This window comes from Cherax quadricarinatus, chromosome 75, assembly GCF_038502225.1.
Source record: "Cherax quadricarinatus isolate ZL_2023a chromosome 75, ASM3850222v1, whole genome shotgun sequence".
NCBI classification, from domain to species: Eukaryota; Metazoa; Arthropoda; class Malacostraca; order Decapoda; family Parastacidae; genus Cherax; species Cherax quadricarinatus.
Window position 1 is genome coordinate 3128745 of NC_091366.1, and position 18606 is coordinate 3147350.

At 43.0% G+C, this 18606-nt stretch overlaps 1 protein-coding gene across 3 annotated transcripts in view; it reads right to left on the reverse strand.

Moving 5' to 3' along the window:
- Positions 1–7190: 7190 nt before the first annotated feature.
- Polr2H (DNA-directed RNA polymerases I, II, and III subunit Rpb8) overlaps positions 7191–18606 on the reverse strand; it is a 543824-nt gene continuing 532408 nt past the window's right edge. For all 3 annotated transcript variants that reach the window (XM_070100931.1, XM_070100930.1, XM_070100932.1), the window contains exon 4: positions 7191–11276. In XM_070100931.1, the coding sequence (XP_069957032.1) occupies positions 11159–11276 (118 nt within the window). In that variant the 3' untranslated portion in view covers positions 7191–11158. The remainder of the gene's footprint in view (positions 11277–18606) is intronic.

Here is an 18606-nt window from a genome sequence, read left to right on the forward strand (position 1 = left end):
TTTCTATTGAAATTATTATCAAAACTAAATGCTAAACCCACATGGGTCATACAGCTTTCTATTGAAATATAGCAGCACTGTATAGCCCTTGTGGCTTAGTGCTTCATTTTGATAATAATAATAATAATATTGAAATATAATTTGAATTAACACAATCTCTTCCCATAATTGATCATTTTTTTATGGCAGAATCCAGCCAGTTGTGCCACCAACAGCTCAGTATAACTAGACATTGCAAATAAGTCATTTCTGGCAAGGCAGTGATTGTGCGAATGATGGTGAAAGTTTTTTTTTTTTTTTGGGGTCACACTGCCTCGGTGGGAGACAACCAGAGTTTTTAAGAAATTCTGTGTAGGCATTTACTCCAGCACACAACTAGGGTTTTATTGTAGGACCCTAGTGGGTTTAGTGCTTAGTTTTGATTGTAATAATAATTATTAGGTCTTGTGTAGCGTTGTACGACCCTAGTGGGTTTAGCACTTCTTTTTTGAGTTGTAATCCCAATGGAAATAAATTCTGACTTTTTTGGGTTATCCTGGGGGTAATTTACACATGTTACTATGTATGATAATTTGTGTAACTGGACCCCTCAGGGAAGGTTCCTTGATGTTGGTGAGGGGCTCTTGATTTAGGGAATTGGATCTGTGCTCCAGTTCCCCGAATTAAGCCTGAATGCCTTCCACATCCCCCCCCCAGGCGCTGTATAATCCTCCGGGTTTAGCGCTTCCCCCTTGATTATAATAATAATAATGTGTAAATGGATTTGTGTAGTTGTACCTAAATAAACTTACTTAATAAAGGTTAAGATCAAATAAGGGAGTGAATAAGATAGTGAACAGGAGAGTGAATGAGTGAATAAGAGTCACTACTGAGGAAATACTGACCACATATAAAGAGTATCGTGTTAAAAAATGCGGAACAGGTGGGAATTGAAGGTATTCTAAGAGGCTTTCTGAATGCACACCAAAATACCACCCATCTCTGTACAAACAATTTGCCAGGTTGAAATATAGAACCTAATCTAATGATTATTATTATAATCAAGGGGGAAGCACTAAACCTGTAGGATTATACAGTGCCTGTGGGAGACGTGGAAGGTATTCAGGTTTAATTCAGGGAACTGTAGCACAGATCCAATTCCCTAGATCAAGAGCCCCTGACCAACATCAAGGAACCTTGAGAGGTGAAGACAAAATAATGTAGCTTCTCCCTTCCATCACACATCTCCAGTATTATTTTTTTATCAAGGCACCGACTGTCTCACTGAGGTTGGGTGACCTAAAAACCAGTTTTTCTTCTTTTTACATATAGTAATTTATACAGGAGAAGGGGGGTTACTAGCACCTTGCTCCCGGCATTTTAGTCGCCTCTTATGACACACATGGCTTACAGAGGATGGATTCTAACCCACTTCTCCACAGAGAAATCAGCACTGTGTGGCCCTAGTAGGTTTAGCGCTTTGTTCTAATTATAATAATAACCCATGGAGAAATGATAATTAAAGTGGACCCCCACATAACGATCACCTCCGAATGCGACCAATTATGTAAGTGTATTTATGTAAGTGCGTTTGTACGTGTATGTTTGGGGGTCTGAAATGGACTAATGTACTTCACAATATTCCTTATGGGAACAAATTCGGTCAGTACTGGCACCTGAACATACTTATGGAGTGAAAAAATATCGTTAACCGGGGGTCCACTGTATTATTATCATTACTGTACGTACTAACACAGTATGAAAAACTTTTCAAAATGCCACTACATATATATTAATTAAGGAAACAATGGCGGTGCTAGAATAGAAGACAAAACTGTTTCAGTGATCTTTTATCTTAGGTTTAGGTAATGTAGTTTTAATGATATCATATATAACAGGGCTCCGGTAACCTACTTGAGATGAAATATATTGGAAATTACTCAGTTATTGCTAGACTTGATACTATTTTCCTAGTTTGTCTAAATCATATTTAACAAAAAAATTCTGGTTTTATAATTTGTCTAAATCGTATTTGTCTTAATAAATTTTTGTTTTATAATTTTGTAATTGACATTTGGATAAAGAAGATATTAATGTGTTTGGTTTTATATTTATTACTTGAAAATCAATGCATACCTGCATTTGATTTTTGCATCAAAGGGGACCGGAGACACAGTTCAACCCACCTTGATTTTTGGGGAGTGAAACTTGCAAGTGTAACTCTAAATTGGTTAGCACGGGGCCCATACTAACCTTCCTAATGTGAATATAAATACGGCTAGTTGGAAGTCTTATTAGGGTGTGGTTAAGTCCTTGGCTGGGTGGATACACTGGGCTTGTTACCATGTACCTGCTGTCACTGTTCATCTAGCAGTAAGTAGGTACCTGGGTGTTAGTGGACTAGTGTAGGTGGCATCCTGGGGGACAAGATTGAGGACCACAATGGAAATAAGACAGACAGTCCTTGATGATGCACTGTATTTCTTGGGTTATCATGGGTGGCTAACACTTTATACCCTGAGCTATTCTGGGTGGCTAACCCTCCAAAGTTAAAAATCCCAACAAAATGTAACTGTAGAGTGGGCTAGTTTTAGGGTGGGTCTACCATAGGTTTCAGCCCCACCCATTCCAGTTACAAGGCATAATGATGCAAGAGGATTATGTTTAAGAGAAGGCACTAAACCCATATGGGTATATACACTGCCTGAGGAATGGTAGGCCATCAGGTTTGATAGAAGGGAAGAGAAAGGCAGTTTAAATTTTAAGCTTGGGAGTTCTCTACGATCACTGGGGCTCCCTCTTTGAAGGGCGATGGAAGAGCCGTACACAGAAAGCAGTGTAAGATAGCATGGTATCCTTGAATGGTTTGAAAATGATGATGAGAGAGTAGCATTTAAAGCAATGAGAAAAGGGGGAAATAAAACCTGGCTAGAATGGATAATAATAAAAAAATGTTCGTAACTGTGAGAGTTATCAAGTTAGACGAGTGTATCAAACTGTGTAATTATTGGACAGGTTAGATTAGTGCACTGAACTGTGTAATGACTGGACAATTTGGAGAATAATTAACCTGGCATTAGTGTTTCCTGATACCTGATGACTGGGATCTATATAGAGCAGTAGTCTCCAGCCTTTTAGTATGAAAGGGTCAATTTGAAAAGCCAAATTTAAAGGAGGGCCACATTTTGATTTTTTTTTCAAATTTTTATGAAATTATTTTGTAATTGACACTGTTCAGTGTGGAACCTACATAAAAGTAAGTTCAAATTTCATGTGAGGGCCACATCCATTTCGTAGAAGGGCCACTTGTGGCCCTCGGACCACAAGTGGCCCTCTGCTATACACAAATAATAACTAAGGCAAATAACTTTTATTTGTCTGGTATTGACAGCTCTATATTATTATTATTATTATAATCAAGGGGAAGCGCTAAACCCGGAGGATTATACAGCGCCTGGGGGGGGAGGGATGTGGAAGGCATTCAGGCTTAATTCGGGGAACTGGAGCACAGATCCAATTCCCTAAATCAAGAGCCCCTCACCAACATCAAGGAACCTTCCCTGAGGGGCAGCTCTATAACTCTGTCAGAAAGCAGCAAATGATGAATTGAAAATACATAGAAATGGCAAGACTTTAATTTCACATTTTGCTTAGGGTGGAGCAGCTGTTTGACCCTAGTGGGTTTAGTGCTTCATTTTGATTATAATAATTAGATTGGAGTTTTTTTCAAGTATTGTACCTGGGAGAAGACAACCCAGAGGATCACCACAGATCTTTATAAACACGGCCAGGTCACGGTTAGTGGGAATTTCGATTTTGCATGAAATTAAATAATGCTAGTTTTTCCCCCTCCAAACTCTTCAAATCATGCACAAAAATTACAAATGATACTCCTCGCTTTACAATAGTTTGATTTACTATATTTCAACTTGACGATGATGCGATATTATTATTATAATAATAAAAAAAGAAGTGCTAAACCACAAGGGCCATACAGCGTTGCACGATGATGTGATAGCACCATCGTAATCACACCATCATAAAGTCAAAATGTCACCATTATACAGATACTGTATATTTAATGATAGGATGAACTTGTATTCATTTATTTACTTGTCAATACTTGTAGTTTCAGTAATTATTTATTTACTTATTGAGTGACAGTATTTATTTATCATATATTCATATTCGGCTTATGATATTTTCAACTTGTGTGTTCATCAGAACATAACCCCTCAGGGAAGGTTCCTTGATGTTGGTGAGGGGCTCTTGATTTAGGGAATTGGATCTGTGCTCCAGTTCCCCGAATTAAGCCTGAATGCCTTCCACATATCCCCCTCCCAGGCGCTGTATAATCCTCCGGGTTTAGCGCTTCCCCCTTGATTATAATAATAATAATAATAATCAGAACATAACCCCATTGTAAGAAGAGGACCACCAAGTAGTGTGAGCTGAATAATTCAGCCGCTCCGCGGGATTCATTATTCACACTAATCGAGACCCGGCTGTATTACCTTGTGGACCCCAGGATGTATCATGTTGACCATTGGTGTTTTATATAATGTTTATGTTACATAGTTCCATGGGTATTCTTATGTTTTGTATTTATGTTTTGTAGTGCCAAAGAGCACTGAGTGATCCCACAGGTGAAAGAGCTCTTCGAATCCTTCAACTTCCTTCCTGTGGGCTGCTAACAGCAAAAGCCAGGTTGATCAGGCAGGCAGCAATGAAGTCTCCGAGTGGAACTCAAGAAACGCATCACAGGTACCTCAAAACTGTAGATTTTTCATAAATCTTCAAAATTTTTTTACCTATGAACTCTGGGCTGCAAATATGCAGTGCTCTCAAAAACACAGTTAACTCTTAACATGTTGTATAATTCCCCTCACACTGTGCCACAATTAATTTAAAAATCATTATTCTTCTCATCATGGGACTTTAGAAGTGCTGGTACAGGGGTGCCCAGCAAGTACAGGATCTTTTTTGGTGCTCCACATTTTCACTGGCTTCAAATTGAGCCGTTGCTAGGTTAGGTTCCCCCCGGCGGGCGACTATCACCAGCGGGGGGAACAGCGGCTCATTTGAAAGCCAATGAAAATGTGGAAACACCAATAAACAGGCGCTGTATGTATATGCAGGGTTCTCATATTTGATTCTTACCTGAGGCATCGACTAGCAAAGGTATTAAATTTTAAATGTTTTAATTTATTGTTAGGGTCAGCAAGAATAATATAGTTTCCTTTGAAGTTGAGTTAAAGGAATGTGTATATTTAACTTCAGGGGCAGTATTATTATTTTATTATTATAATTATGGGGAAGCGCTAAATCCGTAGGATTATACAGCGCCTGTGGGGGGGATGGAAGGTATTCAGGCTTAATTCAGGGAACTGGAGCACAGATCCAATTTCTTAGATCAAGAGCCCCTCACCAACATCAAGGAACCCTCCTTGAGGGGCCTCAGGGGCAGCAATAAAAGCTTAATATCAATCACTGAAATAATCTGGCTCTCGGAAACAGATGCAAATGGCCATAAACCCTCATGATTTTGCTCATATTTTTCTGGGCAAAGATCTGAACTTTTGACAAATCACTTCAAAATGTATCAAATTTGGTTAAAGTTCTCTTTTGATAAACAAAGTACACTTGTTCCTATTGTATTATAATGAAAAAGAAGCACTTAACCTACAAGGGGTCATGCAGTCAGTTGTTCCTACAAATTCATGGACTTACGGTTCAGATCATCCACCGTTCTTACTGACAGGCAACCAGTGGATAGATTCAGTCCATTTATCCAACAACCAGCTTCCTCTCGTCCAAATCTCAGGGTGGAAGAATATTCCGTTTCATCGGTTGAACTGTACACAAAATATGGTTTTGGAGTATCTCTCTGTACATTACCGTACAGTACTGTACTGTACTACACTGTACTGTATTAATGTACATGTCACAAAATTTTTTTGACTTATCGCAATGAAGTTTTCATGCGTGTGCCTTGCTATGGGGGTGGCTGTCATGTTGGTGAAGGGTGCTTGATCCAAGGAACTGGGGCTCCACTTTAATCAAACTTAATACCTCTCACTGCCCAGATGCTGTATGACTCACATGGGTTTAGCGCTTCCCCATAAATAAAATGATTAAATAATATGGACATGAGCAGTATTATTTTATACATGTATTTGTGATAAGATAATGTTTTATATTTTAAGATAATGTACTATATCTTAATAAAATAAGCAGTTTTGTATCCACATTAGTTATGTCTTCAACTAATTAAATGGTTCATTGATGGAAAAAAATTTTTAACTTCACAAAATAAGCTTTTCTTTTCAAATTTAGTTATATTTACAGGAGAAGGGGGTTATTAGTGCCTTGCTCCTGGCATTTTAGTCGCCTCTTATGACACGCACGGCTCACGGAAAAAGAATTGTATCCCACTCACTCATGGAAAATGGTGATATTCTTGCAGGTACAGTACCCCCCCCCCCCAATATCAGCGGTGCGTATGTCCCTCCCGGCTGAGGCACTGATTACCTCAAACTCCTTCTGATCTTCACCATTCTGTGTGGCGAAACGTTTCCTCAATAAAGATACCCAAGTGGTGAACATGCGTCTAATTTATCAATTAAGCTGAACAATGTTGCTGAAGGGAAACAGCAGCAGAAAGTGTTGAGACGCACCTCAGATTATAACTAGAATATTCCACAGAGCAGAGAGCATCCAACATGTCTGCTGTACAACCCTTGTGGGTTTAACACTCAGCTATGTTAATAATCCCAGCCTGTCTCTCACCTATATTATGCCTAAGAACAGGAACAAGCTAACATTCATCTAAATCCTTGAATCAACATTCTCAGGCAGCAGAGTAGACCTGCTGGGCCTTCCACTCTTGGGTCCACCAGCCACTTCAAGGTCACCCAACACACTAACTCCCTCATTACATGTATACACATGAAAACGTCTTCCATATTCTAGATTCACTTGAGAGAGTTTACGATCTATGAATGAAACGTTATACCTTTAATAATGAGAAAGACCCTAGTGGGTTCAGTGTTTATTTATTATTGTAATAATAATAATAGACTCTCATTCTGTCATTCTTTTTTTTTTCTCTCTCTCCTTTCTCTTTTTTTTCTCTGTCAGTATTTTTATCACTACCTGATGGTTCTTGCCGTACTGTCACATTTAGACCTGTTTGAAAAAATCACTAAACAATATCTTTACTTTTTTATTATGAAAACTTACATTTTAAGGATCTGGCCTATTGAAGAAATCAATGTAAAAAAATTATAAGTACATTATATTTTTCAGAACATAGTCAAATGGTGGAAAATCAAATTGAGTAGCAAGAATCCATTAATAAGAAACAAAACTGAAGTTTATGGCATTTTAGCCAGACGTTACACCCACCAGGGACTACAAATTCTCAGAGATGGGTAAAACGAGTATGTCTGAGAGAAGCAAGGTGAAGCGTAGAGATGGGCAGGTGACATCACCGGCAGTAACGCTACTCAACGCAGTGGGAACACAAAAGCTTAAAATTAGGTGATGCACTATACCTTTATGTATGAAGAACAAAAAACATCACAATACTGTGACTGGAATAATACACAAATAACCCACACATAGGAGAGAGAAACTTACAATAATGTTTGGGTCAGACCCAAACATCATCATAAGCTTCTCTCTCATATGTATGGGATATTTGTGTACTCTCCCTGTAGTTTCATGTAAGAGAAATGTCATACATCTTGAAAATAATTTTGGCCAGCGTTCTTGAAATAAGAAATGAACCTGATTTCTGCATGATGGTGGTGATGGTCGTGATAATCAGTGTGTGTGAAAAGGGCACTTATGTAGAGTTCAAGACATTTTTTACAGAAAACATTTTGCCACGAGTGGCTTCATTAGGTCTGGAGAAGTCACTTGTGGTATACCTGGAGAGGGTTTCAGGAGTTAATGCACCCGTGGCCTGGTCTGTGACCAGGCTTTGTGGGCGTTTCCTCTAATAAATGTCCTGAGGTGTACATAAATGCCTTTTTCCACATATTGTCTATCACTATACCATTTTTCAATCACAGGAGACTTGAAGCATGGTTCGTTACATCTGCTTTTTTGATAAAATTGCACTGGAGAAGTTTATAAGGTGGTTCTCTTATGTATGAGGGTGAATAATACAGGTGTCTGTGTTATCTCTGGCAGGCGCCTCTGTGTGTACTGATCACCTTCAAGTCCCTATGTACAACTTGGCACAGCCTCTATGGGTTATATAGATACAGGCACTTTATTTTAGATACCATTTTCTTTTTTGACCAAGTCTTGTATAATGGCAACCCTTAGTTAGGTAAAACGACACAAGTGCAACTAATGTGACACAATAAAATGTCACATTAGCTCCACTTGTGTCCTTTTACATAACATATTATCGGTAATTCTGCCAATATTAATACAACTCTGAAGTTAACTTCAGTTAAAGATCTGGAGAGGTTACTGCTTCTGTTCACATGCAGAAATGTGGATGTACTGAGGTTGGAATCTTATCTGATATTGTGTAGTAGCTTCTCTATTTATTTCCTATGGTCCATTATAAAGTGCAGTGAACAGAATAGTTCAAGGAAGGTTTTATTAATGTAGTCATAGTCTCCTAGAGGAATGCACCATTAACCCTTAAACTGTCCAAACATAGATCTACATTCAGAGTGCTATGCACGTGAACGTAGATCTACGTTTGGACAGTTGAAGGGTTAAGAAAACATTTAAATTTTGCTCTCCATAACACTGTGAGAAGGAGTAGAGATATTACATAATACCAGACACGATTCCAAATCCAGTAGTAGATACAGTGAAACCTCAAATATCGAACTTTCTTCAGTCCAGAAGGCTGTTCGAGTGCCTTTACCGAATGAATTTATTCCCATCAGGAATAATGTAAATTAGATTAGTCCATTTCAGACCCTCAAAAATACACTTATAGAAGCACTAACAAAAATACACTTACATAATTGGTTGTTGGAAGCAGTTCGATTTTTGAGGTTCCACTGTACATGGTTCTACCTGTCAACCAGCAATAACCTCTCCAACTCCTTAGCCAAGAGCACTGTTAGGGCTGCCATTATAGCTTCCAACACGGTAAAGACTTAACAAAAAGAACATAGCCCCCAAAACACCGCTGCCTGCATCTATATAAACTTATGGAGGTTGTGACAAGTTTTACGAAGGTAAAACATCAAGGGTGTTGAATACGAGGCTCAGCAAACATGGAAACACCTGCCACAGGGATGACATGACTGTGCTGATCAAAGCAAAATAGAAAATGATTAAAACTTTTCTGGCACTAAATTTATTATCAAAGAAGTATCCCTGGCACTAAATTATTATCAAAGAAGTATCCCTGGCACTAAATTATTATCAAAGAAGTATCCCTGGCACTAAATTATTATCAAAGAAGTATCCCTGGCACTAAATTATTATCAAAGAAGTATCCCTGGCACTAAATTATTATCAAAGAAGTATCCCTGGCACTAAATTATTATCAAAGAAGTATCCCTGGAACTAAATTATTATCAAAGAAGTATCCCTGGCACTAAATTATTATCAAAGAAGTATCCCTGGCACTAAATTATTATCAAAGAAGTATCCCTGGCACTAAATTATTATCAAAGAAGTATCCCTGGCACTAAATTTATTACCAATGAAGTAGATGGAACCAATCCTGCTTGGAATCTGCTCAGACTGCCATAACTAGTACAATCACACACAAATCCCATTCACTGCTATTAAATAAACCTATATGAAGAACAACTGACGTCACCCTACTGGCTCACCTAATTTTAAATGTTTACATTTTCACTTGAGTGAATAATATTGCTAGAGGTTATGTCCCACTGGCCATCTCTACTTCACCTTAATTCTCTCCAACATAAACATCCTCTTTAACCTGCCTCTATGGCAACTGATAATCTCTCCTGCACAAAACTTCTCATTAAAATACAGTGGACCCCCACATAACGATTACCTCCAAATGTGACCAATTATGTAAGTGTATTTATGTAAGTGTGTTTGTATGTGTATGTTTGGGGGTCTGAAATGGACTAATCTACTTCTCAATATTCCTTATGGGAACAAATTCGGTCAGTACTGGCACCTGAACATACTTCCGGAGTGAAAAAATATCGTTAACCGGGGGTCCACTGTACTACCATAAACTGAGCACTGTCTGCTTGACATTATCAGTATATTTTACCAATGATGCAGTATATAGATAAAGGATGTATTTCAGAATTTTGAGATCTTCAGCAGACAAGTGACCTGTATTAGACTAAGGTTCATAGGCAAGTGATGTAGAGCAGCGAGAGTTTACCTTTCCTACACATAGCCAGGTATACCTCCTGCAGAGCTCCCCCTGTTCCTCTTGTAGGCAAATTTTGCATGTCCTCTCACAAGGATATTGAAAACTAGATGCCGGTACAGGAAGGCCCAGTATATACAGCACATTGCTGGTGTTTCAAATTTTTGTTGGCTTTCAACTGAGCCATTGTTCCACCTGCTGATAGTCACAGGCAGGTGGAACATAATTAACAATGGTTCAGTTTGAAGCCCAGCTGTTTATGCTGGGTCCTCCTGTATTTCATTTCGCAAAAATTTACATCTCAGCACAAAATTTACCAACAGTAAGAACTGGAGAAAGGAAACTGTACCAGAGTATACTTAGCTCTTAGCAGCTGAGGTAAACTCTATGGTACTCCACTTCAAATCTCCTACTTGCTGATCAACCTTTCCCTACTACAAGTATCCCATCTCTTAACAGTCTCAAAATATACAAATCCTTTTAAATCTGTTTAATTTTCCCACCCATGTGGGATTTTCTATTTAGTTTTTAATGTTTATGACACAACGACAGCATGCTAGAAAAAAAAAAAAAAATAGAGTCAAACACTGGCGTCACGGATCTCTGTGTACAACACCAGCTCCAATGGCAATACAAAAAATACAATAAGAAAATCATACACTGGTATCATGGATCTATATACAACACCAGCTCCAATGATAATACAAAAAATACAATAAGAAAATCATACACTGGTATCATGGATCTATATACAACACCAGCTCCAATGACAATACAAAAAAAATTATACATTCCAGAAATACATTTGGTATCCACACATAGAAAAAGTGTCTCTCAGTAAGCAAGCTTCTTCATCAAGAGGTAGATGTGCTTATCCACTTCAAAGCCATGCAAGTTGTTGGCGTCGCCCTGAAGGCGCATCAACAGCCCTCCGTATGACACGTATGCTGACCTGCAAAACATAGGCAGTAGTTAGTGAATACTGATCAAATATTTAGATCTAAAAATGTTATTAGTTATGAATTAGCAATGTGTGGAGCACAGTAAGACCCATTCAGGTTTAGTGTCTTCCATCTGAATACACAAGTTAAATATTGATGATATAAGCAACAAATTTGGGCACAGTAGGGCCCCCATATCTGCAGGTCCGGTATCCACGGTATCAGTTGTCCATGGTCTCGGTTATCTGCAGTTCACCATGGCCTGAAAATAACACTTAATTTTGCTTAACACATATTCACATTTGACTTATAATGGGTTCATCAGAATGTAACCCCATTGTAAGATGAGGAGCACTGATATATATACTTGATATGCTGTTGGAGTGTGGGCAAGGTAGTTCTCCAGGTGGTGGAGGACCCTGGGCTGCAGCACCTGGAGGCCCTCCAGTTGGTGGAGGACCCTGGGCTCTAGCACCTGGAGGCCCTCCAGTTGGTGGAGGGCCCTGGGCTGCAGCACCTGGAGGCCCTCCAGTTGGTGGAAGACCCTGGGCTGTAGCACCTGGAGGCCCTCCAGTTGGTGGAAGACCCTGGGCTGCAGCACCTGGAGGCCCTCCAGTTGGTGGAAGACCCTGGCCTGCAGCACCTGGAGGCCCTCCAGTTGGTGGAAGACCCTGGGCTGCAGCACCTGGAGGCCCTCCAATTGGTGGAGGACCCTGGCCTGCAGCACCTATAACCCATGCTTTGATCCAGCTCTGTCTAGTACCTGTACAACTTTGTGTGTACGTATATACAATAGTCGCCCTGTATCCGCGAGGGATACGTTCCAAGACCTACCATAGATACCTGAAACCGTGGAGAGTAATGATCCCTATATGTCATTTTTTGTTTACATACCTATTACGTGTAACGTTTCATTGATAAATTATGCACAGTAAGTCTAAAATTATAATTTTTTCACTGATGGGAAGCAGTTCATGGCTTCTCTTAGTCTCTGAGGAACTGTTGTCATCACTACTTTTGTGCTTTGCTGTCATTATTAAATGAATAAGGAAACAAATAACTACTGTAACTGGTATTGAAAAGTAAATAAATGAATATAAGTTATGGACTAACCGCCTTCATACCGGGTAATTATCTTAAGGAACGACTAAGTTAAGAAGCATCTGTACTTTGCAATGATACATAAACACAATAGTGAGCTATTAAACTAATGAATCATAGTGTATGAACCAGTGGGGATGGTGACACAGAACTGCAAAAAAGCCATCAATGACTGAATGTTAATAGTAAAATTTATAATATATTATTAGAGACGAGAGAAGCAATAAAGTGTGGATCGCAGACGAAGAGATGTGATGTTCGCATCGGTGGTGGCAGATGGTTGAGGGGACGGGTTGATGGGTGGTGGCGGGGGAGAGGGCTGTGTGGAGGGAGCAGTGCAGATAGTGGTTGTGATCCACACACACAACCAGCTAACCACACTGCCACATCCACACGCCAACACTTGCATACACACTTATTACCCACACTAAGCCGCTTCACAATATTTTCCGTACTGTAAGTTATTTAGGTACAGGTCCACATAAGTATGATTATCATACATAGTTTAATGTGTAAAAATACCACAGTGAAAATAGGAAACAAAACTTGAGCACTTTTATGTGCTCACACACACGTCTTCTGAAGATGTGTGTGTGTAACCCCATGAAAGTGCTCAGGTTATATTTCCTCTTTTCACTGTGGTATTTTTACGTATTTGCAATCACACATTTTTTTGTGATTTCTTCCATAGTTTATCACATACAATACTGCAACTGACTGGGGATAGAACCCCATGACATTTATGCAGCCTCTCAGGACACTAGATAAATTTCTTGAGGCCTTTATCCACTAGGCCACCATGCTACCTTGGTAGCCTAGTGGAAATAAAGGCATCATCGAGACATTTACCTAGTGTCCGGGAGGCTCATAAAAGGCTCATAAGCTCCCTGTACTTCACTGAAATAACCAAGGGCAAACTGAAAGGAAGAACGGCACTGACTCCAGTAGGAAGGTTAAACGATTACTGCTGTGTCAGTCCAGAAAAATATATCTAAAAGCAAAATCAAGTAAATTTCTCTATGAATTATAAATAGAATTCTGCCTAGTACACCCTGCTATGCTTTGTAGTCGGAGACAGCGGCAGCCCTACATTTTTGGGGCCCTGAAGCTTGAACTGTTATAGGGGCCCCTTTGCAACCCCTTCTCATACAGTGGACTCAAAATTTTTAAGCACTGTGAGGCCTGTCACAGACCGAACCACAGGGGCATTGACCCCCGAAACCCTCTCCAGGAATACTTCAGGTATAGTCACTTCTGGGGCCCCTTCAGGATTGGGGCCCTGAAGTTTAAGCTTAATTAGTTTCATACTAGATCTGTTCCCCTGGTTGGGGATTTATTTAAAAAAAAAAAGATTTCTCTTACAACCTCAGTTTGAGAGTGTTGGATGTCACACAATCTCTGTTCTGTACCAAGTGAAGTTCTGATACACAGAACTGGGACACACAGAGAGGTCTATGCTCAAGAAGACATCTGCATGACCATTACAATACGTCCGGCATCTACCATTCAGGAAGCTAACATCCAAAGGAGTCAGCAAGAACTCTGGAAGAACATCCATCTTTTTCTTTTTCTATGCAAATCAATTCGACCCACACCAGGATGCGACCCACACCAGTTGACTAACACCCAGGTACCTACTTAAAACTCATTCTTGAGGGAGATATGAAGAGTGCATGACTAGGCTGCCTTACAACCTCACCTAGATAGCAACAGCCTCCAGGGCAGAGCCAGATTAAGATTTTGTAGGTCCCTGGGCTACAGGTATGTGAGGCCCATGGGCTATAGGTACTGTGAGGCCCATGGGCTCTAGGTACTGTGAGGCCCATGGGCTCTAGGTACTGTGAGGCCCATGGGCTATAGGTACTGTGAGGCCCATGGGCTATAGGTACTGTGAGGCCCATGGGCTACAGGTACTGTGAGGCCCATGGGCTATAGGTACTGTGAGGCCCATGGGCTACAGGTACTGTGAGGCCTCTGGGCTACAGGTACTGTGAGACCTCTGGGCTACAGATACTGTGAGGCCCATGGACTACAGGTATTGTGAGGCCTCTGGGCTACAGGTACTGTGAGGCCTCTGGGCTACAGGTACTGTGAGGCATCTGGGCTACAGGTATTGTGAGGCCCATGGACTACAGGTACTGTGAGGTCTCTGGGCTACAGGTACTGTGAGGCCTCTGGGCTACAGGTACTGTGAGGCCCATGGACTACAGGTACTGTGAGGACCCTGGGCTACAGGTACTGTGAGGACCCTGGGCTACTGGTACTGTGAGGCCCCTGGGCTACAGGTACTGTGAGGAACCTGGGCTATAGGTACTGTGAGGCCCCTGGGCTACAGGTACTGTGAGGACCCTGGGCTACTGGTACTGTGAGGCCCCTGGGCTACAGGTACTGAGGCCCCTGGGCTACAGGTACTGTGAGGAACCTGGGCTATAGGTACTGTGAGGCCCCTGGGCTATAGGTACTGTGAGGCCCCTGGGCTACAGGTACTGTGAGGACTCTGGGCTACTGGTACTGGGAGGCCCCTATACTACAGGTACTCTGAGGACCCTTGGCTACAGGTACTGTGAAGACCCTGGAATACAGGTACTGTGAGACCCCTGGGCTACAGGTACTGTGAGCACCCTGCACTACAGGTACTGTGAGGACCCTGGACTGCAGCACCTGGAGGCCCTCCAGCTAGTAGAGGCCCTGACTGCAGCACCTGGAGGCCCCCAACTGGCAGAGGCCCCTGGACTGCAGCACCTGAGGCCCTCCAGCTAGTAGAGGCCCTGACTGCAGCACCTGAGGCCCTCCAGCTAGTAGAGGCCCTGACTGCAGCACCTGGAGGCCCCCAACTGGCAGAGGCCCCTGGACTGCAGCACCTGAGGCCCTCCAGCTAGTAGAGGCCCTGACTGCAGCACCTGAGGCCCTCCAGCTAGTAGAGGCCCTGACTGCAGCACCTGGAGGCCTCCAGCTGACAAAGGCCCCTGGACTGCAGCACCTGAGGCCCTCCAGCTAGTAGAGGCCCTGACTGCAGCACCTGGAGGCCTCCAGCTGACAAAGGCCCCTGGACTGCAGCACCTGAGGCCCTCCAGCTAGTAGAGGCCCTGACTGCAGCACCTGGAGGCCTCCAGCTGACAAAGGCCCCTGGACTGCAGCACCTGAGGCCCTCCAGCTAGTAGAGGCCCTGACTGCAGCACCTGGAGGCCTCCAGCTGACAAAGGCCCCTGGACTGCAGCACCTGAACCCCATGTCTTAATCTGGCAGTGCTCAAGGATATAGCAGAGAGGAACCTGAATGTGACAAAGCAGCATGGATCAAGACGAAGAATTCAGACACATGTGCAACATCTGGGTATCTTTATTTGTAGACGTTTCGCCCTCCAGTGGCTTTATCAATACAAGGACATAATGTGAAGACTATAGAACTATATACAAAGACACCCACATCATCCTTGGCAACAGTGCCAGGAGGGAAAGACAGAGTCATAATAATAACAACAGAAAATACTGTTTTCCTTCAGTATACAAGTATGTAATGTGGTTTACATGCAATGAATTTAAAAATATGTAAGTGATTTTAGGAAATATAACCTGAGGGCTTTCATGTTCTTACACATCTTCAGACATCTGAAGATATCTGTGTGTGCAAGCACATGAAGGCAGTCAATTTTTTCTTTTTATATACACATCAACATGCTGTGTGTTGTGGAGAGTTCATCCTGCGAGCATAGTAATGACAGACCACAGTCCTGAAGGATATACAAATACAAAATTTCTTTCTTTGCAAATTTTACAACGTGTGATTACATTTTATAATTTGTAAGGTATAAACAAAGCCGCTATTATGCATTTTGTAAGGTATATACAAAGCCGCTATTATGCATTTTGTAAGGTATAAACAAAGCCGCTATTATGCACGACCATTTCAGGCAGACTAATACTAACACAGCCTCTCCACAGCTTGCTTACTGACGACTCGAACTTATGACGGCTCTCCGACCCGTGTTCATGCCTAAATAGTATATTGAATGCTCATGCAGTCTCAGACTGGTTGGAGGGGTTCAGGGCCTCCAGACAATGACCTCGGGTTACTGGAGGTTCACAGTGACCTCGGGTTACTGGAGGTTCACAGTGACCTCGGGTTACTGGAGGCTCACAGTGACCTCGGGTTACTGGAGGCTCACAGTGACCTCGGGTTACTGGAGGCTCACAGTGACCTCGGGTTACTGGAGGCTCACAGTGACCTCGGGTTACTGGAGGCTCACAGTGACCTCGGGTTACTGGAGGCTCACAGTGACCTCGGGTTACTGGAGGTTCACAGTGACCTCGGGTTACTGGAGGTTCACAGTGACCTCGGGTTACTGGAGGTTCACAGTGACCTCGGGTTACTGGAGGTTCACAGTGACCTCGGGTTACTGGAGGTTCACAGTGACCTCGGGATGCCGGAGGTTCACAGTGACCTTGGGATGCCGGAGGTTCACAGTGACCTCGGGTTACTGGAGGTTCACAGTGACCTCGGAATGCTGGAGGTTCACAGTGACCTCGGGTTGCTGGAGGTTCACAGTGACCTCGGGATGCTGGAGGTTCACAGTGACCTCGGGATGCTGGAGGTTCACAGTGACCTCGGGTTACTGGAGGTTCACAGTGACCTCGGGTTACTGGAGGTTCACAGTGACCTCGGGTTACTGGAGGTTCACAGTGACCTCGGGTTACTGGAGGTTCACAGTGACCTCGGGTTACTGGAGGTTCACAGTGACCTCGGGTTACTGGAGGTTCACAGTGACCTCGGGTTACTGGAGGTTCACAGTGACCTCGGGTTACTGGAGGTTCACAGTGACCTCGGGTTACTGGAGGTTCACAGTGACCTCGGGTTACTGGAGGTTCACAGTGACCTCGGGTTACTGGAGGTTCACAGTGACCTCGGGTTACTGGAGGTTCACAGTGACCTCGGGTTACTGGAGGTTCACAGTGACCTCGGGTTACTGGAGGTTCACAGTGACCTCGGGTTACTGGAGGTTCACAGTGACCTCGGGTTACTGGAGGTTCACAGTGACCTCGGGTTACTGGAGGTTCACAGTGACCTCGGGTTACTGGAGGTTCACAGTGACCTCGGGTTACTGGAGGTTCACAGTGACCTCGGGTTACTGGAGGTTCACAGTGACCTCGGGTTACTGGAGGTTCACAGTGACCTCGGGTTACTGGAGGTTCACAGTGACCTCGGGTTACTGGAGGTTCACAGTGACCTCAAGATGCTGGAGGCTCACAGTGACCTCGGGTTACTGGAGGTTCACAGTGACCTCGGGATGCCGGAGGTTCACAGTGACCTCGGGTTACTGGAGGTTCACAGTGACCTCGGGTTACTGGAGGTTCACAGTGACCTCAGGATGCTGGAGGTTCACAGTGACCTTGGAATGCTGGAGGTTCACAGTGACCTCAGAATGCTGGAGGTTCACAGTGACCTCGGGTTACTGGAGGTTCACAGTGACCTCGGGTTACTGGAGGTTCACAGTGACCTTGGGTTACTGGAGGTTCACAGTGACCTCGGGATGCTGGAGGTTCACAGTGACCTTGGGTTACTGGAGGTTCACAGTGACCTTTGGTTACTGGAGGTTCACAGTGACCTTGGGATGCTGGAGGTTCACAGTGACCTCGGGATGCTGGAGGTTCATAGTGACCTCGGGATGCTGGAGGTTCACAGTGACCTCGGGATGCTGGAGGTTCACAGTGACCTCGGGTTGCTGGAGGTTCACAATGACCTCGAGTTACTGGAGGTTCACAGTGACCTCGGGTTACTGGAGGTTCACAATGACCTCGAGTTACTGGAGGTTCACAATGACCTCGAGTTACTGGAGGTTCACAATGACCTCGAGTTACTGGAGGTTCAGTGACCTCAGGTTACTGGAGGTTCACAATGACCTCGAGTTACTGGAGGTTCATAGTGACCTCGGGTTACTGGAGGTTCACAATGACCTCGAGTTACTGGAGGTTCACAGTGACCTCGGGTTACTGGAGGTTCACAGTGACCTCGGGTTACTGGAGGTTCACAATGACCGAGTTACTGGAGGTTCACAGTGACCTCGGGATGCTGGAGGTTCACAGTGACCTTGGGTTGCTGGATGTTCACAGTGACCTCGAGTTACTGGAGGTTCACAGTGACCTTGGGATGCTGGAGGTTCACAGTGACCTCGGGTTGCTGGAGGTTCACAGTGACCTCGAGTTACTGGAGGTTCACAGTGATCTTGGGTTACTGGAGGTTCAC